Genomic DNA, 25,331 nt, shown 5'->3' with positions numbered 1-25,331 from the left:
GCCGTGGCTTTCATGCATTAGTAAAATGAACGGGTATACACTCCTTTTCAAAACCTGCCATAACATGATCTTATATGGTCAATATTCGATAACATTTAACCCTGGACTTTAAGGCTTTTGATTATAAATCACAAAGTTTTTGATTTTGATCATCTCTGATTTATAAAGTGTTTTTAGTCATTTTGAGAGTGCGACACGATCTTTTCAGGTCCCAGTAGTTCCGATGAGTTTTTCAGTTTTCATTGGAAAGCAGAACCTCATCTGTTTCTTTCTACAAGATTTATTTTCCCGTCAGACACGTTTTTACCTGTTCTCCTGTGTTTCTGGGTTCATTTCTGGATTCTCATCATCTCTTAGGTTTCAGTTCATTAAAAACGCACGGTAGTGATAGAATCCCTTTCTTTCAGTGTGTCTGTGATCAGTCATGCATATAAATCTTTATAACACCATGTGATGCTGCTGAGAGGAGCCGATTCTGGACAGGAGATGGTGATACATCCACTCTCTGTGGTTTCCCTTAAAGCCAGTGGCTGCTGGGATTGAAATGTGTAGGTGAGGAGAGGAAAGAAGAGGAGGATGTGAGAACTTCCTCAAACTGTTTGCAGTTTCGCCCTTTGGGACGGTGGTCGTTGCTGGTGAAAATGGAGAAGCTGCTGTTCTGCATTTCATCTGACAAGAAATGACTCTGTTTACCTGCACTGGCACGATAAAAAGAGGTGCAACCCTGTAGGCCCGGAGTGGATTGAACAACACTTTAAATGACCTTTTTCTTAATTACTTATTAGTCCAATCATTGTTGGATATACAGTAGGTGAGTTATCCCTCACAGTGCACCGTGATATTGTGTTTTATTCTGCTGTTAAGCTTTTTAAGCATTCTGTCATTCTACTAGTGTTTCTATTTTCAGTGGGGCTTCTGCAATAAGCAGAAACAATGCTTTATTCTGAGTCATACAGACATATGAAGCCTTTGTCTGGGACACCCACTGTGTCCTTCTCTGCTGTTTGATCGCAACCTAAAAGAGAGAAGGGGAGAGGTGTTTTCTCTTCCTCTTCCTCTGCTTTGAAAGAGAAGCAGGAGGAGAAAGGCAAGCTTCTCGGAACTCACGGCAATCATCTCTCGTTTTGTAAAGTGTGCGTGTCAGATGGAGAGGAGTGAAAGTTAGAAGTCTGGGCTTATATGCCTCAAAAAGACTCAGGGATGTTTGGAAGGCAGCGAAAAACACAAACTGCAGGTATCCTGCACTGGTTCATGAGCTTTTATTTCTGTATTTATTTCACAGAATCATATGCAGATCATTGCCATTACACTGCAATACAATGAAAACAGACATCCCTTCCAAAAATGAAAAAAATAAAATCATGTAGCCTATATAGAAAAATCTAAACATTAGACATAAAAGACTAAATCACAGTTAATTTCATGATGATACTCTGTCAAAAACTAAATTATTACACACAGAACAAAGTCCTACAAACAAACAAACAACAACAACAACAACAGAGGCATGCACAATGGATTGAACAGTAACACATTTTTGATTTTAATATCTTGGATTAGAGAGTCAAAGTTAAAACAAAGTTGCATATTTGAGAGAACGTTGCAAAATGATTTATAAAAAACTAAAATGTTAAATATATTTTTGTATTTTATTTACAAAATCTTAATCATACTTTCCCACACACAAACCCCGCTGTCACTGATTATTAAACAGTGTATGATATGTTCTGTATATGCAGTATATTTCACAGCTTTGTATTTATATATTTTTTTGTTATTAAACATGATATGTTCGTCTTTCTTTGTCGAGCTCGACCACATCCTCCACAATCAGTTGTGTTCAGAGACCGACACATTTTCCTTTCTGTTCGGGGGAGTGTCTCCTGAACATCCTCTCCATCTTCCTGTCAAGAAAAAAATAAATCAACATTCCCTAAAACCTGCATCTCCTCATCCTTTCATTTTTCTAATTCTTTGTCTTCCTCCTTATCCTGTGACCCGTAAATTCACTTGTGTGTTTGTGTGAGTGAACAATGGAATATCTCACCAATATGTTTCCAGTCTGTTCTAGTTTGACTCTTCTACATCGACAGCCTCATAAAAACCACCCAGCTGCTCTTTGCTCTGTTCTGGCTCGTCTGGCTCTTGTGGGTTATCTTCTAGTTCAGAGACAGAGTCATAGTCATATGACTGTCTACGGACTGTTTTGTGGTGGTACGCCTCCTCTCCTTGCTCTGCATCAGACTCAGAGGACGTCTCTGACTGTGAGAGGTGCAATTGGTTCCCCCTGCAACCTACAGGTTGTCCCTCTACTGCTGCCTTCCTCTCAAATGCCTCTAAAGTTTGCTGGTACTTCTGTTGTTTCTGTGTCTCGCCTGGCCTCAGTTCATCAGGAGACTCCTGCTCTCTCTCCTCCAGCTCAGGGATGTACTGGTCTTCGCCTGTTGGCTCGTGCTGGTCTACTTCAGGGCTGTACTGGCTCCTTCTGTACAAACTCTCCTCATCCTCCTCCTGACAGGAGCTCCCCGGGACGCTCTCGCCATCAGACTGGGAGAGATGCAGGCCCGAGGGTTTCTGGGAAAGGTCAAACGGCTCCTCCTGGCTGAAGTGGGTGAGGAGACCCATTTGAGAGGACAGGCAGAACCGCCCTCTTTGCCGAAACACTGAAATACAAGACAAAAGTAATTAGATCAGCCAACTTCTATTGCAAAAATGCACAAAATTTACAATATGTTCATCCTTACATCTTTCGTCCAGCCCTCTGTCCATGACACCATGTTTGACCTTCATGTGTCTGGTGAGGTTTCCCTTCAGCGTGAACTTGCTCGGGCAGTAGAGGCACTTGAAGGGTTTGCTGTCTGAGTGGAGATGCATGTGGCCCATTAGGTTGTGCATCCTGTTGAACTCCTTCCCACAAAGCTGAAATACAAGAGAGGGAAGTATATGATCAGGTAAGCTGTCATTGGAAAATCCAGCCACTTTTACACAATATTAAACAGCAATGTGAGAAACCGCTGCAGTCCGCAGTCACACATAACCCTGTCAGGTTTTGTCGAGATTAAACAAATGAGTGATAATTATTTAGCTTTAGAGGTGCTTTTTGTGACTAAACAGAACCAGGTTACTGGTTTCCCCCTGTTTCCTGTCTTAATGCAAAGCTAAGCTAACCAGCTCCACTTGAGTAAAAGTGAATAAATACATTTACTAAGCTTTTTCTTTGAGTGGAATTTCAAACGTATAATTAGCAAAATGTATTTAAAGTGTTAAGAGTTATGCAAAAATGGCCTCATTGGAGTGTTAAAATATTTTATATGGTACAGATAGATAGAAGATACAGTCATTCATGCCATTATCAAATACTTTATACACTTTCTGGACAGCTTCATCTACAACAACAAAACATTTTAAAGGGCGTATTGTATGTAAAATCTTAATTTGCCAAGTCACTGTCACCATAGCTAATTAAATACAATATTTGTGCCCTGAAATGCAGAGCAATCAAAGTGTATTAGCAGCTGTAAGACCCATAATTGCAATCAAGTACAGTACTTGAGTAATTATACTTTGTTACTTCCAGCAGTGGTTGTAGTAAACACAGTCAGGATTAGAAAACAATAGGCCAACCCTCTGTTATGTTTCTTTCTCTGCCAGATCTCCTTTGTTAGATGACTAATTTTCTCAGAATGCCAAGTTGTAGAGCAACACGTAATCATGAATGAATGTTCAGATGTAGAGAGAGACACAGACACAGACACACACACCCTATCTTCCTCCCTCTATCCTTATTTTCCTCTTTTCCTCTCTTTCTCTCACTCCCTGTCACACACACACACACAAGAAAAACAGAAAGAGAGAGACAGGAAGCAACATTAAGACAGGGCCAGGAGGAGAACAGGGAAGGGCAACTCCTGCGCTGTCCTTCCTCTGCATTCTTTTTTATTAGGGTGGTCCTTTCCTTCAGGAGGAGAGAGGGACTGTAAACTGTCCAAGAGGACCGTGAGAAAACAGGAAGCTCCCTCCAGCAGCAGAGAAAGCGAGATGAAATCTATTTGCGGGCCTTGTTCTCTGGGGAGGCTGAGAGGCCATTGTTAGAGAGGCAGTTTGTGCGGCGATATCCTTCCTATGGACGAGGAGGCTCCCACTCCCATAAGCCTCTCTGCTATCTGGTCATCGTCTCAGTCCTCGTACCAAACACCAAGTTCAAAACAGACACTCTTCAGAAAATCTTTAAAAGCAACTGCCACTAAATATTACTGGTCGAATTGTGATAAACCATTAATAAGATTTGGTTGACAAGACTGAATATTAAATGGATATCTTTTCAACTAGGGAAGATGAGAAGATTGATACCACTCCGGACGATGCAGCAGCTGGTTAGCTTAGCTTAGCACAAAGACTGGGCACAGGAGAAACAGCTGTCCTGGCTCTAATAAGAGCAAGCCAGTATCACACCAAAGCATGTAATACACCCATCAGTCCACTAAGGGACATCCTGTAGGTGTCACATTTTGCCTCGGCATAAAAAGTAATTTGCCTTAGATTTAGGCACAAACTTGGTTACAGTGAGGTAAAGATCACGGTTTGGGTTTTAAAAGGTTATTATAAGTAAGTAATGCTATGTACATTACCTAAGTTACATACGTTACGTAATGTAAGTTAGTGCTTTTTCTTCAGCACAAGTCTCCTGGGTGAAACTTAATGAGCCACCAACCCCGACCTCATCCCTGAGCGAACTTAATCACTCTTTGTCTTTTGTCGAATGACCTTCTTCGACACGGAAGGAGCTGGTCATAAATGTGTGTACTTTTCGCGCCTAGACGAGTCAAACGTGACTTTGACACCAGATCCTTTAGTGGACAAATGGATGTATTACACACTTTGGCATCATCCCGGGCTGGACAAAGTTAACAAAATCTGCCACATAAATCCCTGTAACACAGCAGTGTATTATTTTACTGGGTTTGAGAAATATAATGTAAATTATTGAGATTTAGATGTGCTGTTAAGTGGATTTTATTACCATCAGACAGAGCCATGGTGTTTTCCCTGGTTTTCACTGTCACCTGGAGATTATCTTAATGGTTACTTGCTGTAGTTTCACAATTAGATAAAGTACAGTAGATTAATTCACAAAACACAGTATTAGTAATTGCCCTTCAGAGCAACACGTAGAGGCATGATCTGATCTGACTTTGTTGAGCGATGATTGGGGTCACGGGTAAAAGAAAGGAAAGGGAAAAAGCAGTCCTCCTTGTTAAAGTACAAATATTTTGTGGTATGAATATCCTCCTTCTGTAGAGGTTGTTGCTCTATTATAACATCAACTTACTTACTTCTTGAGTCACACTTACTATGGCCACTAAGGTTTTCTTATTTAAACAGTTGTTTTTTGTTGAAAAAACTCGTTATCATTTTTCTTGGGAGGAGAGTGTCTAATCACTGTACAGACATGAGACCAGCATCTCTCCTTTCATCCAACTCTTTGTAACAATGGGAATAAGAGTATTTCTCAAAATGTTGAACTGTTCCTTTGATCAGTGAACAAAAGAGGAATTGACCACCCAGAGGCACATCTGAAATGCTAAATTTTTACCAACCTTGCATTTGTAGGGCTTTATGTCCGAGTGCACGATCATGTGAGCCTTAAGAGTTTGTTTTTGGACAAAACTCTTAAAGCACATGTGACACTGGTAGGCCCGTATGTTGGTGTGAATGAGGACGTGGCGCTTCATGTTGGCCAGCAGGGTGAACTCACGACCACAGATGCGACACTTGTGCTCCTTAACCCCCTGAAGGACAAGAGAAGTGAGAAAGACAGGTCAGTCTTCTGCTTAAAATTCTTTGTTTTATGTTTTTCAGACTCCATTAGAGAGCCAAAGGTTTCCAGCAATACCAAATACGGCAGGCAGAATTCTTTTGATATCTGTATAAAATGATGTACAAAACATTTACATTTGAGGCAATGGTCCAACAAAACAAGAAGAACTTGTTTTGCTTCAATAAAAGAGCTGGGACAAGCTTATATAGCACATCTATCAAACAGTGTGGAATCAGGTGGTTGTTGTAACTCTAAAGCTACTAAAGGGGACATAAAAGCTGAAAACTGGTTGTTGAAGGGTAAAAGTGGTTTCAGGAGCTCAGACTTTCTGGGGAAATTGCTTTGAGACAGCTGCCAAAACAACCTGTTAGGCTAGTGTCCAAATTCTGCCAGTCATCTTCAGTGTCCAAAATGTGCACGGGGAATAAATGCCTTCATAGTGAAAGCAAAATTGATAACTTGACTTGATGCCAAAAAAGAACGAATTTCATGTCCAACCCTTTCCAAAACATAAAAGGATGGTGTGCCATTTCTCTTTTTGTTTTAAACCTACTTTGTGAGTGAGCGTGTGCTGTTTCAGGTGGTGTGACTGGATGAACTCCATCCCACACTCACTGCAGATGTACGGTCTGATGTCTTTGTGTTTCATCATGTGGTTCTGAAGCTGACTCGGATACTGGAAGGTCTTCTGGCACTCTGCACACCTGCAGGAACAACAGGCACACAAATAGAAAACTGAAATGTTAAACTGATTGTTCGACACCTTGGAAACTTTCTATCAGAGAGTCAGATGAGAAAATTGATATTGCTCTCCTATTTGTTGGCTACAATTGAGGCTGCTGTTAGCAGCTGGTTAGCATAGCATAAAGACCGGAAGCAGAGGGAAACAGGAAAACTGTCTCTGTCCAACAATCTGACTAAAATGCCCTACTGCCACCTAACTAATTAGCAATATCTCCTTTGTTTAATCGATGTAAAACACAAAGTGTAAAAACAATAACTTTTGGTTTACGTTAGTTATGTTTTTCCAGTTATGAAGTCTGTTAGCTGTAGAAACCTACAAGAATAGACATGGCAGACATTTTAATTTGTCGAAATTAATTTAAAAGATGCATTAACCTTAGGGGCAGGGAGTGTATTGCAGCACTTGAAAGGAGCAGGATTGAGCAGAAGAATTTAGTTCACTCAATTGGTACTTTTAAGGGAATAGTTAACTCTGGTCCATACTCCAATACTACTGTATTGGCGGTAAAGCATCTTTCGCTGGATGCCACCTGCCATAAAACTTAAAAGAATAATTTTGACTTGTAATTGTTGGAAAAGCACATGTGTGTTTGTGATGGTTGAGTTTCCTTAAGGGTCCCAGTGAACCAGCTTGCACAAAAGCAGGAAATCTCCGAAACTGAATGCAGCCCTGTGCTTTTCCCTTTGCTGACAAGTTAAAATGTCTGCCGCGAAAAGCACTTGAGGGAAAGACGGATTTTGTGTTCACCTGTACAGGGTGGGACCACGATGGACGGTCAGGTGCCTCTTCAGCTGGGCCAGTGTGGGGAAGTCCAGTCCACACTCCACACACACGTTTTCTTGTCCTTTTTCATGCTTCAGCTCATGGGCGCGAAGCTCGCTGGGATAAGCGAAGCCTCGACCGCACACACTGCAGCTGGAGGTGCAGAAAAAGTGAGTATGAGACGAAAAACTACAATCAAAAGTGGACAAAATGAACTGGTACAAGTTGTTTACCTGTATGGCTTCACGTCACTGTGTTGCATCATATGTCTCTTCAGGTGGCTGGTCTGGGTGAAGGCCTTGTGGCACACCTGGCACTTGTGGGGCCTCATGCCCTGGTGTGTGAGCAGGTGTGTGTGCAGGTGGCTCAGCTGCTTAAACAACTTCCCACACAGGTGACACCCATGTGGCTTGATGCCGTTGTGGCCCAGGATGTGTGTGACCAGGTTGTACTTGGAGGTGTAGGACTTTTCACACATCCGACACTTCCACCGCTTCTGGTCCCCGCCGACGTCCACGTAGTAGCTGTCATCAACGTGAACATTAAGGCCGAGCTTCTCGGCGCTGGTCGTCCCACTTCGAGGAGCTCCATCACGGGTATGACTGGAGCGGCTGTCCTCTCTGGGGTAGAAAGCTCCAGGGGAGAAGTGCATGACGGGCCCGGGCATGAAGTAGGGGTATGGGAGAAGGCTGTGGTGCAGCGGTGGGTAGTAGGGAGGGTGGAGGAGGAGAGGAGAGGGGGGCCAAACAGGTGAAGGACTGATGGGCTCCTGTTTCACCTGCGTAGGTAGACTCATACCAGGTAACCTGTGATGAAGCTGCTGTCTGTTGAGCTCGATCATGCCAGGGATGGGTTTTGGAGACGGGGAGGGAACGGGGCGAGGTCGGATGGAGAAGGGGATGTGGGAGAGGTCCACAGTCTTATTGCTGCTGCTTTCTTCGGCCTCCTCTGCCTCTCTGCCGGGAGAGTCACCTCCCTGGGCGTCCATTTTGAAAGGAGTTCTTTTGCGTTTTTGGGATCCTTCTTTTTGGGTATAAGCGGGACCAAACATGGGAAGGAAAGCAGATGGGCTGAATGCACTGTAGGTGTTTCTGGTGGGTGATATGCTCGGATATCTGGAAGGGGAGAATTTCTGGGTCTTGATATAGAGTGGAGCTGGGCTTAGGTAGAAACTCCGCTGAGGAGTTTGTCTCGGCTCATCTCTGAGAGGAGGACTTCTTGGTGAGAACTTTACTCTGTTTTTTTCCATCTTCTTTCTGCGTCAAAAGACAAGAAGTGGATTTGTTATAGAGACGGAAGAAGGATTCAGATACTCTGCTTGAGGCTACATTAGCCTCTATTAGCATAACACACCTGTCATGTTATACAGACAGGAAGTAGTACAAATGCTTGCAATATTAAAAGAGTATCTGCTCCACCCTGGATCCTTTTTTCTGTAAACTTCCCATAGTGAACCTGACAATGTCATAGGAGTGCATCACTCTTAACACTCAACTGGTGGAGCACTCTTTTTAAGTGGAAATTATCAATACCAAAATGTAAAACTACTCTAAAAGTTGGCACTCCAGTAAAAATACAGTAGTTTCAGAAAAATGTACTTAAAGTACCAAAACAAAGGACTGATGTGTCACCATATTTGTGGTTTCACATCTTTAGATTTTTTTTTTTTTAATACTGATGCATCAGTGCACAAGCAGGATTTTTTTTTTTAAGTCCCTCATTTTGAATCTTTCATGTACAGTGAGGTGGGAATGTGATCCTCCCCAACACTGGATTTTTGTGAGAAGTCACAAGCTAAAAAAAAAAAAAGGTGAGGAATCACTGGTTTAACCTTTTAATTAAATATATCGTCTTTCATATGTATTTTTATTTTAAATCTTAATCATAAAAAATACATATACTACAGTAAAAATGTATATATATTTCCCTGTGAAATGCAGTGGAGTAGAAGAATAAACTATTGAAAATGTGTTTAAGTTCATTTCTTGAGGACTGCTTGCTCAAAAACGAGCATATCAATTGGAGAAAGAATTACCAAAAGTACATCCAATGACCCCTGAGTCTGGTTTCTATTTATGACATGAAAATATGTCACTGACGATTCCTTCGGAGGGAAGAAACCGGGCTCATGTACAGATGTACGTCGACACCCACACCTTTCGGTGTTCAACCTGAAACCTTTCACTTCTTCCTTTCTCACAGATTTCCTTCTTGTCTGAAATTAGGAAGTTATCTGTGAAATGCTCACCTCTACCTCCTGCACACTTTTCGCTTCTCCATCTTTTTTTCTCTGCTATGTTCATCTTTTTTTTTTTTTTTTTGCACTGATAGCCAGGAAGAACTTCCCCTTTTCTCCTCCACTGATAGTCCTACGTAATGTTTTAACCTCTTTGTGTGGCCTAAAGTCAAAGGTCATTTAAATAACTGATAACCACAAAACTCTGACGCTAAGATGCTGTAGAGCTTTACATAGCATCTCTGCTGCATTTTACATGTGTAAAAGATGGTTATGGATGAAAAATATGTTGATACTCAGAGGGGAACTGTCTTACTTCTGCATGATTTTTAAAATAGAGCTTAACAATGCTGTACATATCTCTTTTTTTCCTGTAAATAGTACAGTGCTTATCAATGGGAAACTACTCAGATCTATACCGATTCACTGCAGCATGACCTGACTTTATTGCCTGTTACAGGCTATGTCCCTGTTTTTTTTGTAGATGCTGCAACGATTCCTCCTTTATAATAATACACACAGAAAATAAACATTTTGGCATACATAAAGCGGCAAGATTACTTTTATAGTGGGTTAATCATGCATTTTGTTAAAAAGGTGAGAAAATAGTGCCAAAATCCTGTTACAATTTCTTAAAACCCAACGGAAATATATCTAATTCCTAAAGATATTCAATTTAGGATCATAATGTTTTCAAGAATGCCCATAATTTAGAGGCTGCAACTGAACCATATTTTGGCAAAAATATTACCAAAATGAATAATTACTGGAACAGCAAATTTGATCTCAACTGACCGATCAACTTGTTCAGCACTTAACACATGCAAACTTTGCAAAGTCATGTTGAAAAGATGTGAGGATGACATGAAGAGCTGTGAAAGTTGCAGGGTTTGGAGATAAATTAATTTGGACATAAAGGCACATTTATATCAATAAATCAGTCATTTTGCTTCTGCATAAACGTACTTTGAAAATGTATAGTCAGTTAACACTCAAATTTGTAAATAATTTGACTACATCCCTATGACACACATATTTAATGTGATTAGCGATGTATAGAAAGCATGAACCACATGCAGAAGGTTATTCTGCCTCTTTCCAGATGTAGCCTGATGTTCTTTTTCAACCAGTTTCAAATGCTCTCCTGGACATTATCCTGTTCTTTTGTTCCTCTTCACTTCTTAAGTTGCACTGTGCACAGACCCTAGCCTATACGTGCCACACCGTGCATTCCAAACAATCCATTAAAAGCGAAGCCCCTCCTCACATGCCAGTCGGTGCCATGTAAGTGTGTGCTGTGTGAGGCAGCAGCATGTGTGTAACTTACCAGATGAGTGGAGCACAGTGTGTTTTCTGTGATGCTGTGGCTGTAGGGTTGCTGCAGCTGTTGCTGTTGTACCTGTACCTACGCTCTCTTCCTCCTGCTCGCACTGCAACTCTCCTGACAATGAGCCGCCCGTCCACGGATAGCATTTGAAGTGACTTAAGAAAGAGAACAGGAACAATCACTTTGTTCTCATTTTTCAGATGAGTACCTTCGGAGAGAAGGAAGGAAGGGAGGGGAGAGGAAGTCAACAAGCCGAGTGCCTTCCTGCAGAAAAATAAGGAAACACTAGATAGACATCTCCATTTCTCTATGAAATAGGGATTTGCACAGTTTTTGGAGGAACGTGAGGAGGCGAGATCTGATGTTTCACAAGAAAACAAAGCAATTTAAGTGTTTAACAGCTGTAAAGTGACATACTGTATATGATGGAAGATGAAGATGATCTGTCTGTTAAAACTATTCTCTTTATCCAGCTCCAGGACCTGCTGGTTAATATTAACTGTTTTCATGTGTACATAATCAAATCTTCTTTTTTTTATGAAATATGAAAAGATTTTGAGCTTGTGAACAGCACTACAATATTTCCATTAAAGATATTTCAATTTAGGTTCCAGTATAGATCAAATTTATTGTCACTTGTGAAATGCAGTCTTTATCATTGAGGGGCTGAGCTCTGTGACATAAGTATTTTGTAATATGATGCAGTTCAGCTGAACGATCAACACAAATATGAAGTAAATAATAAAAACTAAGCATTATAATGAGCAGTTTGTCTTTCTAATCACTAAAAGGTAATTTATGGTGCCTTTTTATGTGATGTTCTTGTATTATATTTGATAACATTGCATAAGTAAGTATTTACCTAAAAAGTAAATCTTTAAATAATGTTGTCCACCTCCTTGCATGACAGATGAAAACAGTAGCAGACAATGAAAAATGAATGCATGAAATGTGTCAGCACAGCCACAAGGAGGCAAGAGTGGCCCATTGTCTGAGTGACACTTGATTCCAGTTTACACCAATTTACTGTCCTATTTGTCTTCTTATGGGGACTGTAGTTATGTTTTATGATTTGTCTCTGGGTGAAGTATAAAACAAACTTCCCCTGTTTTGGCACAGAAGTTAGTGAACAAAGACAATGTTATCGACTCTTTTTAATTGAGATGAGGTGGCATTTAGTGTGCCAGGAGGCGGCTGCAGTAAATGAGCTCATATCAATGAAATGGTGAAACTGTCTGTTATGGTTTGTGGCCAATCATTAGCTGTGTTAATTAGCTCATGAGGCCAATTAACCTCAGACCTGGACAATGTGTGCGTCAATTCCTGTGAGGAATTAAGGACTTTATTAATAGAAAGGGAAATTTGTAGGTGTGTGTGTATCTGTGTGTATCGCTTGTGTTTGTTTACAAAACAACCAGACAGGAAACATGGCCTGCTGAGCCCAACATGACCACTCAGCAGGCCCAAGTTCAGAAGCAGACCTGACTTGACAGGAAGAGATACTTAATAAGAGGAAAGTTCTTAAAATGTTCCTCCTTTTAAAAAAATAAATAAAACCCGACCAAAGTTGTACTACCCTCTTGTCCACTTTGAATAATTTAATCTCTACATGCTCCTCTTGACCTCTCTGACCTTCCTGCCATCTCTAACATGCACAGTCATGCACCTCCAGCCCTTCTCTAATGATCCTCAATAGTGAGAAGCTAACCAGGCCACAGACAGCTGCCCGGCCCTTTGACCCGGCCTGCCCAGTGGTCAGCATCATCTCCGCCGGTGACGGTAACTAACAGCTTCATTAAGGATTTCTAAGTGGTTTTTGGGTTTCTGTGTCACTCTCAAAAGACGCTTTGGAAGTATATAAGACATGTAAGCGGCACCATACGAGATAGAGAACTCTTCAATCACCTTGGAGCATCTGAAGCAAGAACTTGAAGTGAAGAGTGAGTAGATTTGCTTTGTGAACATCTGTGGTCAGTCTTACTAAGTATTTTTTTCTGACTCCTGTCTGTCGTCCCTTCACTCTCAGCAGAAATGACTGGAGCTGCCGTGTCCGTGTGCCTGCTTTTCCTGCTGTCTGTCTGTTCAGCGTGTTATATCTCTAACTGTCCTATTGGTGGGAAGAGGTCCATCATGGATGCACCACTGCGCAAGGTGAGCTGCTCTTATCAAACTTTAAACCTCATATTAAAGCTGTATGTTCAGACACAAGTATCAGAAAAAACATGTTTGCTGGAGAGTTTTTAGGTAACACTTCACAAATTTGCCTCCAAGGGTTAACACTGTCTACCATTTATCTTTGATTCACATATGGGAAAACTTAAATGGAGAACAAGGTGGAAATCTCGGGTAACAGATGAAGGATCCTCCATCCAGGACAGAGAACCCTGTAATAGAAGTAACTTCCTTTATTTGCATCCCAGCAAGTGCTAATGAAAGAGTAAAGTAAGGTCTGGGGCCAAAACCATCATGCTCAAACAGGATTTCTTCTTTCTTTTTTTTAGAAATTGAAAATTCACTTCAGAAAGCTTTAAAGCCTCGTGAGCTCATCCTAAAAATGCTCTATAGTGTTCTATGGTAGTAAAATATCAAATAAGACTAAGAATATTCACCCATTTCCTGCTCTAGTGCATGTCTTGTGGGCCCGGGGACAGGGGACGCTGCTTCGGCCCCACTATCTGCTGCGGGGAGGGCCTCGGCTGCCTCATGGGCTCCCCAGAAACAGCTCACTGTCTGGAGGAGAACTACCTGCTCACCCCCTGTCAGGCAGGAGGGAGACCCTGCGGATCAGAGGGAGGACGCTGCGCTGCTTCAGGACTATGCTGTGATGCAGGTCTGGAAATACTGAAGTACATATATGTAGTATTTTACTTAAGTCAAATAATTAGACCACTCTGTCAAAATCCATCCTTAAAGTACAGAAGTACTGTATCAAGAGCCAGATCTGTTGTCAAATATGTAAACATATTGCATAGCGATGGCAAGACTTAAATGTTGTAGTTGACCATAGTAGAGGTGATTCTAGGTATTTGATATATTACTGGATGGTTTGATATGTATTCATGTATTCTGTATAACAATGCATCCTCTTTTGAATATTAATTTTTAAAGTAACAGTATCAAGCTGTCAGATGAGTGAAGTGGAGTAAAAAGGACAAGATATCTCTCAGAGGACAGTGAAGTAGTTGTAGATAGTAGTGCAAAAATAAAATACTCAAGTGAAGTCCAAGTATTTGAGTAAATGTACTTGATTCATATGATTTTCTATTATCTTTGTTTGCTAGGTTTAATGGGATAAATTGCTGCTTCTGTGGTTGTAAGAATGCAGGTTTTTATCTAAACTCTTTGCTATATCTTTGGATGTGTTTTAATGTTATTTCACTAATACTGACAGAATTACAAGCTTGGTCTCTATTACAGATTTAAAATGTAAAGTTGCTCTACTTCAGTCCTGTTGAACTCTTATTTTCCCTTTTGTTCTGAAAGGGTTCACTGTCCCAGATCACAAAGCCTGATAACGACATATTGTAAAGTGTGTAGTTGCAACAACAGACAGAAATAATACCTCCCTTTTTCTTATTGTGTAAACCGTGCCACAGAAAGCTGCACCTCAGACCAATCCTGCCTCATCGAAGAGGAAGGAGACGATCAAGTCGGCCAGTTCGAGGGCAGCGACCCCGGTGACATCATTCTCAGGCTCCTGCAGCTGGCTGGCCACGCTTCTCCTCATCGAATCCACCAATGAGCTGCTGCTGACGCCACGGTCTCACTGGAACGTCTCCAGCTGCAGGGACAAAATGGGACTTGTAGTTCATATAGTTGTTGTTTGCCACCATCAGTCTGATTTTGCCCTTTCCCCTGGAGTACTTCTGTAGAGTGCCTTTGTCAATATATTTTTATGTATGAAAATAGGGATGAATACTGACAGTGGTCATCCAGATATCTGCATGCTGAAATAAAAGTTTTGAGAGAGTATGAAATGTTGTTTTGTATTTCACAGCCACCTTATTGAATCTTGTGTGTAAAACTTCTAAAATATTTCAGACCTTCTAAATCCTTTTCTCTATACAGTAAAGAACAAGTCAGCAGGAGCCTTATCAGGCCGCTGTGCTAGACTCTATTCCACTATTGAATGTACAAAGCCCACAGCCGTCTTTATCTTTCAGATGTTCAGCTTTGCATAATCCTGTAATAGACCTCTGTGCAAATTCAAAGGATCCTCACATGACAACTGTGTTTTCATGGCAACTCCAGTGACACAATATCACTGTTGCAACATCTGGGATGATTATCTTGCACAGTAGTCACCTTTGATCCATTTTCTCTTAACTCCACAGTTAAATCATTCAAGCTCCAGTTCAGTTCTTGCAAACGGCAAGCAAATTGTTTATAAAAACAGAAGATTGACAAATTCACTCAAATTAAAACTCTAAAACACCAAAGAGAGATTATTAACATGGCACTGGTTTAAATTATTAGGAGGCTTATCATCAAACATTACATCATCTGATTAAAGTACCTTTATAATCAAATGTAGACTATAGTTCACACTGCGGAAGTGACAACAAGCTCCAGGAGACATTTTACCCACAGCCAAAAAAATGGCACAAATATAAGAGCTAAAACTTTCAAATAAATAATTTACTACAACAACAAAAAAAACAGTATTTCAGCAATTTAGCATCTTATTTTTATTATTATTATTATTATTATTATTTTGTATTAACTATGTACTGATAAAGATGAGAATAAAATGCAGAAAAAGTCACGTGGACCAAAAAAGCAGAAGAGAAGAGGTGAAGGAAAATAGTGAAAAAGAAGGAACAGAAATCAATGTTTAGGGTTGATGAAAGGGAGGAAGAAAGCATCAACATGAAACATGACAAATATTACATCCATCAGCAGTTGTTGGGCTGCAAAACATGCAGTGTCATCTTATACGAGTGTGCATGACTTTCAAGAGCCTTACACACATTTCTATGCATCCAAATCCTAAAAGTGTTGTATCACCTTTTCTTATTTTCTCCTCTGGGGTTAGTTAACTTTAGACTCAGCCCTCTGCACCTCTTTTATCTCCCCGCCTGGCCTTATCTGCACTGGTTGATTTTTTTTTTGTGCTCTCTGCTGGATGAAGTGAGCTGGAGCCACCTTAATTGGAGACACCTGTGATTAATGATTGATCGGCTGCAGTGTGAGAGTATAAAAGAGGCAGATAACCAGCGCCGACTTCATCGTCACATTCTGTCACCATGTCTTTCTCTGGAAAATACCAGCTGCAGTCTCAGGAGAATTTTGAGTCTTTCATGAAGGCCATTGGTAAGTGTTGTGCTTCTCTAGTTAAGTTTCATGACTGTTTGCTTGGTTTTAAACACTGAACTGCAATTGAATCACAACCTGTGGTTGAAATGCTTTGACATAGCCTCATGTTTTCTTGACTACTTGTTTTATGTCTTAGGTCTGCCTGATGAGCTCATCCAGAAAGGCAAAGACATCAAGAGCATCTCTGAGATTGAGGAGACTGGCGATAACTTCAAAGTGTCGGTCACAACTGGCACACAAGTCCTTGTAAACAGCTTCACCATTGGACAGGAGGCTGAGCTGGAGACTGTCACTGGAGATAAGATCAAGGTAGGCCAGGACACTAATCTGTTTATATAAACTCTAGTCTAGTAAATATTAAGATTTTGCCCCTTGCACACTTTTCATAAGTTATCATAAGATATCTTAACTGTTCTAGTTTTGAACCTGATTGTCTTCTTAAAGGCGGTGGTTATGCGTGAAGGCGCCAAGCTGAAGGTCTCCCTGAAGGGAATCGAGTCAGTCACAGAACTGGTGGATGGGAACACTATTGTCAATGTGAGTATTTCTACCACATTTAACTTGACCCCCTTTTGTAACTTGAGCAGCTTCTTATAATCCTGTTGTTGTCGTCTCTGCAGACATTGACGCTTGGTGACATTGTATACAAGAGGACCAGCAAACGTATGTAAATGTCTGCACTTGGGATAATAAAAAAAAATGTGTAAAGCAGCAACTGTCTTTATGGTTTTCTTTTGACTGAAACTTGCAAGTTTTTAAAACTGGATGTTGAATGGCAAATCAATTGAAATCAGTTTTCATTACAGCCAAAACTAATGAGCACCAGGTGGTTTTTAAATGGGCTCAGGCAACTTGTGTTATTAAAGCTGGGCTTGACTTGTCTCGGCAAAAGTCTAGTCATGTAGTCACATCACTGAAAGTTATGTGCAGTACATATAAAGGTTCTGAGATGATCCAATTTGTTAAAGTTGTCTGAATGTGTTCTGAGTCTGACTATCCCCAACTACAGTTTTTGGTTGATTTAACTGGGTCCAAAACGTTGCCTTGACTCTGCGTTTAAGAATTAAATGTATAACTTCTCTGGTACACAATGTAACCCATATGCTGTCGAAATGAGCACCAACATGACTTGGTTTCATCTCAGTTTAGGTGCTGTGTTCAAATAGACTAGTGAGCTAATGGTTACAACAGGGGAAGTTGTGTACTTGGCATAAAAGTGGGCAAGTTGTAAAAACACTTGCTAGGCAATGGCAAAATGGACAATGTGTAGAAGCCAGAGGCTAACAATTTGGCAAGCTAAAAAGAGGGTAATGTAATGCAGGAAATGCACAATGGGGAAAGATGAGGCTGTTGGGAAGAGCAACATTCTCCTCGGATGTAGGCTATAATCTAAATTATGAAGCAAAAACTCTACGTCACTAAAAATACAAATTGCTTAACATCCCATGAGAAACGACCTTCCATGACCTCTGCTAAACCTCAGCAAACGTGTTACAGCTAATGAGCTTGAGATTTGGAAATTTTGACGTTCTGACATTGTGAGTACCACACGGGCTGGTCATTTGGACTCTTGTGTACATGGTAAATACAACCCCATTTGAGCACAGCAAAAGTGTTCCTGCTGAGAGCTGGTTTATTTAACATCATGGAGCATAATGAACAGCAATAGTATAGCGCTTGCACTGCATTTTGGAAAAATACATGAGACTGTTTTCTCATGTTATGAATTTCTGTATCTTGGGAGAAATAACAAGCTTGTGAAGACATCTTTTTAATGAAAAGTGGAACTGCAAAATATGACTGATACAGAAAGTGGTCATGTGACTAAATGTGCGGACTCTCACACCAACACTCAAACGGTTTACAGTAAACGATACAATAGCCCTCTCGACTGCAGTCCTGTGTCTACTTCCTACGGCGGAAGAGATTCTTGATTCCCTCCTCCATAGACTTGGGCTCGTGCATCATGTTCATTGGTTTGTTTTTCAGAGCCGCCTCTCTCATACTGTGGTAAACATACTCGTTCTGTTTGAACATCCTCAGCTCCATCTCTGTCTGCAGGCGCATCGCCTGTGGAGAAATCGAGACAGAAACATCAGCGTTCAAAATGTCCACCCTGGAATTTGCAACAGTTTGTAACAAATTGGAGGAATTGCACTCTTGTCAATGGGCCAGTTCAGGGATCTTCATTTTACATCAATGAATGCTGCATGACAACTAATAGTTAACGGCAGTGGTGCTCACAAGGAGATTTTACACGAGATAGCTTAGGGCTGCATCCAGGTGCAAAACAGAGGCGAGGTAATATAATAGTACTTTGATCTGTATCCAAACTAAGGTAGCTACTTACTGCTACTATAATTTTGGTCAAAAAAATAAAATAAAATAAAAGCTTAATGACTCTTCATTTGCAGGTTGTGAGATGATACGGTGTTTACCTCCAGGTCCGTAGTGATAGGATGGGTTGGGCCATGTGTGACCATGAGAATGGCATAGGCCTTACAGACCATCCCGTGTCCAGTCTCGATCAGCCCAGCCTGCCAGTTGTTCACTCCTGCTCTCATGGCAGCCATACCAAGAACAGCATTGTTCGGGTGGTACAGCTTCCTGTCAGAGGGAGGAGATTTGATTTACTGCTGTATCTCCTTATTCAGATTGTCACACTGGAGACTTGTGTTTATCATCAGAATAGGATCTGCAAAACACTGTTATTTATATTTCAGGACACGGCTCACAAAATCTTTGCACTCACAGGTATCCTTCTACCATTCTGCGGGAGTACTCTGCAGCGTCCTCAAAGTACTGCAGGTAAGCTTGCACCTCACTTAATGTACTCCACATCCTCAGAAGGTAGATATGGGTGTCGGCCAAAATGGGCTCCGTCTTCTCGATGCACTCCTTGCTGATTTTGACCACCTGAAGAGAAAGAAAATCAAGTTAATGAGTGTCGGTATAAGACAGAGGGGAAAAAATGTTGTTTTGTGTGTTTAGAAACATGTTTTTAAAGCTACTTAGTCAGATTTTTATGCTGTATGTTGTTGATACAATACCTCATGGTAGTCGCCCTTTAATCGAGCATTGTCCATCTTCTCCAGCTTTTCAAAGCAATAATCTGTCGCCTCTTTCACCTGTTCCTCTGGGGGCTAAAAGGTAGAAAAGATTAATCACTGACAAAGAAATACAACATGAAATATGCTCAGTAATATGTTTTAGAGGACATGCTTTGGGCCTGATTATCTTTATCTTAAAAAGACCTTTGACTTGCTGAAGTGAATCGGTCCATGACTGATAATAATAAATTAGAGTTACTCTCATAATTAAAAGACAATCCTTCACTGTTATGGCAATTATTAGACAGATAAATCTATCAGATTCAATCAATATGTCAGATTCCTTTTGTTGGTGAAAGATAAACTGATCAATAAACTCCTTAAACCTTTTCCTGTTGATAGTCCCTGACACTCGCTAATTATAACTTGTGACACACACACACACACACACACACACACACACACACACACACATGTATATACTCGCAGAGGAGATAACCAGATATACAGAGATAGGGACTGGTAATCAGACCAAAGTGTAGTTTATCATGACAGATAAAGGTAATGTCAAGCTGCTCTCTTAATTACGACACTTTTTTAAAGTGACTCATGTTTTGTATTGGAAGTTAAATGTTTATTATTAACATAATTCAGAAAATGATTCCTGACAAACTCTAAAATACGGTTACAGCCTTGAAGTAATCAACGCTATTGAATAAATCAGTCATTCTTCTGAACTCTGTTCCCCACTAACTGTTGCTCAAAAGCCGGTGTGAATGCATAGACGTCTGAATCCACTTGGGGGTTATCTTTTGCTTAAAATAGTCATGTTGGCCCCTGCTTCTCATGTTTCATGTCCGTCCTTATCACCTGTGTCACCACTGATTATAGTTAGTGAGGGTCTTTTTTAACCTCGTGCAGTAACACCACAGACACAAACCTTTATTCCGTCAATTTCCCTTCCCCCCAACTTTATGTCATCTTTGGTTCGATTCTTGCAGTGGTCACATGTGCAGTCGAAGAAGTACTGTGCTTTCAGCAGTCTCTGTCGCTCCTCTGACAAATTCATATAGTCCACATAAGAGACTGTCAGCTCCTCTCCTTCTGCGATTTTACCCAAAGAACGCAGCTCAATCCTGAAGGGGAGAAACAGTTAAAAGCGAGCAAACGTGTGGAAACGCAGAAAGATTTGTTAAATTCCTTTTTCATTTATAGTTTTTGATTGATGGTGAAACCCTGTTCCATTGTGTGGCTTTCAGTTCAGGCAGTCCAGTGGAAGGATTGAAGCAGTGAGGCATTAGTGAATATTAAAGAATGATATTTACATGGAAATGTTTTCACTTGGTGTTACATGATGTTAGAGGTGAACTTATAGAAATTACTGCTACAGTCTTACATAGCAATCTGTGGTGGCATGATGGACAGACACACAAAGTGACAAACCAGCAGCACACGAGTAAAACTTTGTGTGGTCATGACGAAGAGTTAGATAAATATGTGTGCTTTAAAAATAAATTAGCTTTTTCAGTGGTAGAAATCCCATACACTAGCATTTTGTTACTCTAAATAAGATGAATAAAGGTTAGAGCATTCAATGTTGACATATTGATGCGAAAACTGAGTCACATCAACCTTACAGTGCAAACTACAGGGCACTATTGACTTTTATTTTCCATGATGGATGGAGGCGGTTATGTGTGAGATATGTTTATGAAGCGTTTAATGTTCTCAATAGTGCTCTAGTGAATTACACTTAAAGGCTTAGGTTGAGGTAACGCACCTCCGTTGAGAATGAAACATAGTATTCACAGCAGATTGACTGAAAGACAAACAGGAAGCAGTTTTACCCCAGATGACATCTGACACACACTCACAACACACTACACACAACGGCATGTAAACTCTGAGCATTTTAAACATTTTTGATCAAGTTAGTTGCAGCTGAATACAAACAATGTGTTGAAGGGAGAAATATCACTGAGGAGCTCTTTTTTTTTCTTCTAACTTACTTGCCATGGTTGAGGATGACAGTGCAATTTGGCCAGCAGTTGTGGTTCACGAGGCACAAATTTGGAAAAAGACCAACTCCTACTGCCTGAAGTCCCCTCTGGTCGCTCACGGTGAAGCCGTTACAGTTGATCTGGGAGGAGAGGGGCAACATTTGATCTGAATACAGAGCCATTAAATTTAAGTAGAAAAATAAAAAAAAAAAAAAACCATCAATAACACAAAGGTGTGGTTTTGTACTAAATTTGATCCATATTTTTTATCTGCTTTCTTCAGGCTCTTCATTAATTGCCAGAAAGACAACTTAATAGAAAAGTACTTAACAAATACAGTGGGTCCTAATTCAGTGCCCGCTAACTTCGGGCACATTCGTTTTGGTGTCTGGTGGGTTAAACTGTCGTACTTGGGGAGGAAGGTCAGGCTTTTTGAACACAACTTATAGTTTTACACCTGAAGTGTCCAAATGGTAAACAAATGAGAGGTGTTTGATTCCCATATTCAGACGCACCACTCCAAAAAGGTGCGAGACGAAGTCGAGTGTGTGCTGCTTGCTGGCACGAGGCCAGTAGTCCAGGAAGTTGTGGATGTCCACTTTGAACTCCTGCATTTCGTCCTCCTGCATGTCAGCAATGTGGTCCTCCAGCTCGTCCAATGTGATCAGCTGCATGTCAGATACCACACTCCCCTCCTTGTCCAAGCGCCACATGATGCGGGCCACCAGGCTGACCACACAAATGAACAATGAGGAAGAAGACATGTGACTGCAGTCAGTGTAATCAGATACACATTATCTCTAGACAACCTGAAAGGAGAATTGATAATAACTGCTGTGTAACATGGTGCAACCTTTGCACATTTGCTGTCCTATAGTAAAATAATGAAGAGAAAACTATTTAAAAAATAATTTACTTTATTAAATGTGGCTCATGTGTTTCATGCTTTCTTGATCAAACTCCCCTGAAAATCACCACCAAAACTGCAACAAACACGCCTCTTGTTTTAGGATTTAGAAAAATAGCAAAGGAAACCCAAACATAGAGAAAGCTGGTCTCTTTCTGGGTGTGTAGGATCTTTTTGTTTTGACTTACCGGAGGTTCTCATTTGGTACTTTGCCGTAGGCCTTGATAGCACTGCATTCTTGCTTGTGTTCGGCCCAGCCAGCTCGCTGGCAAGTTCGGTCACAATAATGGGCAAATTTGCACTGGCCGCACCTGTGGAGCTTGTTTTGTGTGCGGAAACAGCTGTGACAAATACGCTCTGCTAGACTGCAGAAACAAATGGGACACAGAGAAAGGAAAGATGTTACGATCTGTAAATTTTAGTGTACTGTTCCGTAGACAACAACAAAAGCCTAAATGGTTGTCAAAGGAAGAGTTAGGTATGGTGGCTTCACCTAACTGGTGGCCGCATGCCCTGTTAGAGAAAGTTAATTTTCTCCTTGTTATATGTATTTCCACCATTCTGAAGACAATTTTTTGGATGAGCATGAAAGTTTATCCTTATCATTACAAACTACTCAGCATGCAAAGCCTTCACCAGAGAGTTGAAGTAATAAAAAAAAACACTGTTCGGTGGATTTTGAGGTGAGATTATTTTCTTATACATGTTGATAACGGTTGTAAAAGCTATAATTATCTCTTAGGAAATTATTACCAGAATTATGAGAGAGAGAAGGTTTAATTGAAAGGCATTGAAGTCTTTCCATATCAGGTTATATACAAACACATTTTAAACCAGAAAGGCACTCGGACAACCCAGACCTTCGACCAATTGTCCACTCTTCCATGATATACAACTGTGCAATCGCAACCACTATATTGAATGTCTAGATATACAATGTATTTACAATTGTGACAATGTTACAATTGCATCTGTTCAGATTCTGAAACCATCATGCCAATGTGCTCCACGGTGGTCTACTAGCCATTGGTCATACTGCTATAAATCCCAGTGGACCGCCTATCAGTGGACCAGTGGAAAGTCAAAAATCCATAAAGTTTTAGCTGACCCTGTCTGTCATTTCACTGGCTCTCTCTGCATGCCTGTCATTCAGGGAGTATGAGAGACTGCTACAGGTTTTTCGGTTTCAGCGGATTAGTCCAGGCCTGGATTTCTTTCCTAGTAAACCTGTGGTGCTCAAAGATGGCTGCTTGCTGTATTAAGTTTCACTAAGTACAAATGTCTCCCAGTGGATTCCTGATGCTTCTTAATAAGGATTGTGAAAAGAGGCATCACATTCCTGGTATGGCCTATGTTTTGTCACTATTTAAGTTTTCTGCCATACGCTGGATTTTGAGATGTAATCTTATCTAGTAGGCCCAATGCTCTCGCAACATTAATGAAAATAAAAAATAATTTGTGGATTCAACCTGCAATTTGGATTTCATCCCAAATGTAATTTGTTCCTCCTTGAACCATGCTATACCTTTCCACCAAGTTTCATGAAAATGTGGCAGGTAGTTTTATTGTAATTCCTGCTGACAATCAGACAAACAAAGACACAAAATGCACCAAAAACTGAATCTCCTATGAGCAGGTAATAAACCTAAAAATTGTTGTCCAAAAGATACACAGACTAAAGGTTGCCTGTTATTAATATATATTCCACATTTAATGGCCTGTTTATCACACAGTTCACCACAAACAACACTGACAGCAAAATGTGACAAAAGGGAGACTTTTGCTTCTGATTGTTCCAGATATGGCTAGCGTCATTCCAGTGGAGGCACAGCTGGCTGCATGACATTACCTCCACATGATGATCATACTGTAAGAATTCAGCATTAAAACAAACAAACAACAGTGAAAACTGACTTTAAGGCCTTTTAAATTATATTGTGTCTAAATTTTAAACAGAGAAAAAAATGACAGAGAATATATTGTTACTGTCCAAATATCCTCACTATAACCACATTTGAACACATTTCCCACCACTGAGCATCCACAACTTGCATCCTCACCGTACCTGTCAAACACAACAGCTGAAAGACTGGCTTCAGAAAAAATGACGTCTCCAGTCCAAAACTCCTTGGAAGCCTTCAAACCCCTCCCCTTCCCAGGTGAGTCAAATATTGCCACGTTCTCCATAGTAGCTGTGCTGGTTCCTGAGACTCTGCTGACTGAATGGTGACCTGAGCGGAGAAGATTGTTATAGTGGTTACAGAGTAGTTGAGGAACTTGTAGACCAATCCTTGCCCTCTGTGTTCTTCAATGACAACTGCACATTCCTCACTCAAAGTACTAAAATAGCCGTTCACCTCTTGAACTGTACCAATGGACACAGAAAATAGGTTGGTGGTCATTTGTCGTCCACTGACAGATGAAATGTCTCGCTTTAGGACAGACCTTTCAGTAAAACCAACAACCTGCTGTGGAAGTAACATGACTGAAATTCATTGTCATTCTCTCTGGTCCTATTTTTCTTTTAGATAAATTTTGTCCTATTAACTGGCAGAAATCCCCCCACCCCCAGTCATGAATTGGTAGGCGCCCTCTCCCTGAGGGTTATTTTTGTCCCTCAGTTGGGGCTGTCTGTCAGGAGTCACTGGTGATGTTGAACAGCTGCGAGAAGTTTGACAGCTGCTCCATCTCACTGGCTCTTGTCTGTTCTGGTGCTTTCTCCAACATACTCTCTCTAACTGTAACATAAGTTGTGACATAACACAGCAACAATACTGTAAAATACTGTATGCACTGTGTGGGGGAGCAGCTTAAGGGTCTCCAGAAAGAAGGTCAAACTGTACAACTTGAATACCTGGTTTTGATTCCTCTTTACATATATACACACATTGTCACATTTTCACCCACACTTTTTTGTTAGGCCACCCAGTTTGCCTGCGAACAGACTATTGAATAGATGGTTAACATCGCACATCTGTTCCAAATATATGGGTTGTTAAAGGCCTTGTGGACCTACTAGTTGAGGAACAGTAAGCTGTTCGCATTGATATATTTGTTGTACAGTACCAGCAAAAGGGACACCGGAGCTTCAGTGACAGTACACTAGACCTTCATTGTCATAGAAACAATAATAAACATGGTAATAAAAGGTATTATGACACAATCGCAGC

The 25,331-nt window shown here is 40.7% G+C and overlaps 4 protein-coding genes across 7 annotated transcripts; 2 read left to right on the top strand and 2 right to left on the bottom strand.

Moving 5' to 3' along the window:
• Positions 1 to 1,244: 1,244 nt before the first annotated feature.
• znf366 (zinc finger protein 366) lies at positions 1,245 to 11,007 on the bottom strand. 2 transcript variants are annotated; one of them, XM_069699609.1, is made up of 8 exons: positions 10,889 to 11,007; positions 7,559 to 8,581; positions 7,311 to 7,478; positions 6,372 to 6,522; positions 5,598 to 5,789; positions 2,745 to 2,919; positions 2,048 to 2,663; positions 1,245 to 1,904 (listed from the first exon to the last, which is right to left on the bottom strand). In XM_069699609.1, exons 2-7 carry the CDS (start codon positions 8,572 to 8,574, stop codon positions 2,068 to 2,070), a joined length of 2,298 nt encoding a protein of 765 aa, XP_069555710.1. In that variant the 5' UTR covers positions 8,575 to 8,581; positions 10,889 to 11,007; the 3' UTR covers positions 1,245 to 1,904; positions 2,048 to 2,067. The 2 variants fall into 2 exon arrangements, with proteins under 2 accessions (XP_069555710.1, XP_069555709.1); XM_069699608.1 differs by having other exon boundaries at positions 1,245 to 2,663.
• A 1,741-nt stretch (positions 11,008 to 12,748) lies between these two features.
• On the top strand, positions 12,749 to 14,731 carry LOC138621372 (isotocin-neurophysin IT 1-like). 2 transcript variants are annotated; one of them, XM_069699361.1, is made up of 4 exons: positions 12,749 to 12,828; positions 12,915 to 13,039; positions 13,514 to 13,718; positions 14,485 to 14,731. In XM_069699361.1, exons 2-4 carry the CDS (start codon positions 12,920 to 12,922, stop codon positions 14,628 to 14,630), a joined length of 471 nt encoding a protein of 156 aa, XP_069555462.1. In that variant the 5' UTR covers positions 12,749 to 12,828; positions 12,915 to 12,919; the 3' UTR covers positions 14,631 to 14,731. The 2 variants fall into 2 exon arrangements, with proteins under 2 accessions (XP_069555462.1, XP_069555461.1); XM_069699360.1 differs by having other exon boundaries at positions 12,764 to 12,828; positions 12,918 to 13,039.
• Positions 14,732 to 15,561: 830 nt separating this feature from the next.
• Positions 15,562 to 24,464, bottom strand: smyd1b (SET and MYND domain containing 1b). 2 transcript variants are annotated; one of them, XM_069699606.1, is made up of 10 exons: positions 24,227 to 24,464; positions 22,350 to 22,526; positions 21,770 to 21,983; positions 21,264 to 21,394; positions 21,035 to 21,073; positions 20,195 to 20,390; positions 19,255 to 19,347; positions 18,957 to 19,120; positions 18,643 to 18,811; positions 15,562 to 18,274 (listed from the first exon to the last, which is right to left on the bottom strand). In XM_069699606.1, exons 1-10 carry the CDS (start codon positions 24,346 to 24,348, stop codon positions 18,110 to 18,112), a joined length of 1,470 nt encoding a protein of 489 aa, XP_069555707.1. In that variant the 5' UTR covers positions 24,349 to 24,464; the 3' UTR covers positions 15,562 to 18,109. The 2 variants fall into 2 exon arrangements, with proteins under 2 accessions (XP_069555707.1, XP_069555706.1); XM_069699605.1 differs by lacking the exon at positions 21,035 to 21,073 and having other exon boundaries at positions 24,227 to 24,438.
• LOC138621491 (fatty acid-binding protein, liver-type-like) lies at positions 16,135 to 16,875 on the top strand. The gene is made up of 4 exons (XM_069699607.1): positions 16,135 to 16,201; positions 16,341 to 16,513; positions 16,649 to 16,741; positions 16,825 to 16,875. The coding sequence occupies exons 1-4, from the start codon at positions 16,135 to 16,137 to the stop codon at positions 16,873 to 16,875; spliced, it is 384 nt and encodes a 127-aa protein (XP_069555708.1).
• Positions 24,465 to 25,331: the final 867 nt, after the last annotated feature.

The sequence above is a fragment of the Brachyistius frenatus genome, unplaced genomic scaffold, assembly GCF_029030835.1.
Source record: "Brachyistius frenatus isolate BFR_SWC_R1_liver_20210118 unplaced genomic scaffold, ASM2903083v1 Contig_30, whole genome shotgun sequence".
In the NCBI taxonomy this organism is placed as follows: Eukaryota; Metazoa; Chordata; class Actinopteri; family Embiotocidae; genus Brachyistius; species Brachyistius frenatus.
The sequence above is the reverse complement of the archived record's forward strand: the minus strand, read 5'-3'. Positions and strand labels throughout refer to the sequence as shown.

What these genes read in the sequence shown, in the direction of transcription:
- LOC138621372 (XM_069699361.1), top strand. Translation starts at nt 12,920, where the DNA reads ATGACTGGAGCTGCCGTGTCCGTGTGCCTGCTTTTCCTGCTGTCTGTC. An exon ending in TGGATGCACCACTGCGCAAG is followed by an intron (nt 13,040 to 13,513) that starts GTGAGCTGCTCT and finishes TTCCTGCTCTAG; the next exon opens with TGCATGTCTTGTGGGCCCGG. An exon ending in AGGACTATGCTGTGATGCAG is followed by an intron (nt 13,719 to 14,484) that starts GTCTGGAAATAC and finishes ACCGTGCCACAG; the next exon opens with AAAGCTGCACCTCAGACCAA.
- LOC138621491 (XM_069699607.1), top strand. Translation starts at nt 16,135, where the DNA reads ATGTCTTTCTCTGGAAAATACCAGCTGCAGTCTCAGGAGAATTTTGAG. An exon ending in GTCTTTCATGAAGGCCATTG is followed by an intron (nt 16,202 to 16,340) that starts GTAAGTGTTGTG and finishes TTTATGTCTTAG; the next exon opens with GTCTGCCTGATGAGCTCATC. An exon ending in ATGGGAACACTATTGTCAAT is followed by an intron (nt 16,742 to 16,824) that starts GTGAGTATTTCT and finishes TCGTCTCTGCAG; the next exon opens with ACATTGACGCTTGGTGACAT.
- znf366 (XM_069699608.1), bottom strand. Translation starts at nt 8,574, where the DNA reads ATGGAAAAAAACAGAGTAAAGTTCTCACCAAGAAGTCCTCCTCTCAGA. An exon ending in CGTGGTCCCACCCTGTACAG is followed by an intron (nt 6,523 to 7,310) that starts GTGAACACAAAA and finishes TTGTTCCTGCAG; the next exon opens with GTGTGCAGAGTGCCAGAAGA. An exon ending in CAGAGGGCTGGACGAAAGAT is followed by an intron (nt 2,664 to 2,744) that starts GTAAGGATGAAC and finishes CTTGTATTTCAG; the next exon opens with TGTTTCGGCAAAGAGGGCGG.
- smyd1b (XM_069699606.1), bottom strand. Translation starts at nt 24,348, where the DNA reads ATGGAGAACGTGGCAATATTTGACTCACCTGGGAAGGGGAGGGGTTTG. An exon ending in TCAGCTGTTGTGTTTGACAG is followed by an intron (nt 22,527 to 24,226) that starts GTACGGTGAGGA and finishes TTGTTTCTGCAG; the next exon opens with TCTAGCAGAGCGTATTTGTC. An exon ending in AGAATGGTAGAAGGATACCT is followed by an intron (nt 18,812 to 18,956) that starts GTGAGTGCAAAG and finishes TCCCTCTGACAG; the next exon opens with GAAGCTGTACCACCCGAACA.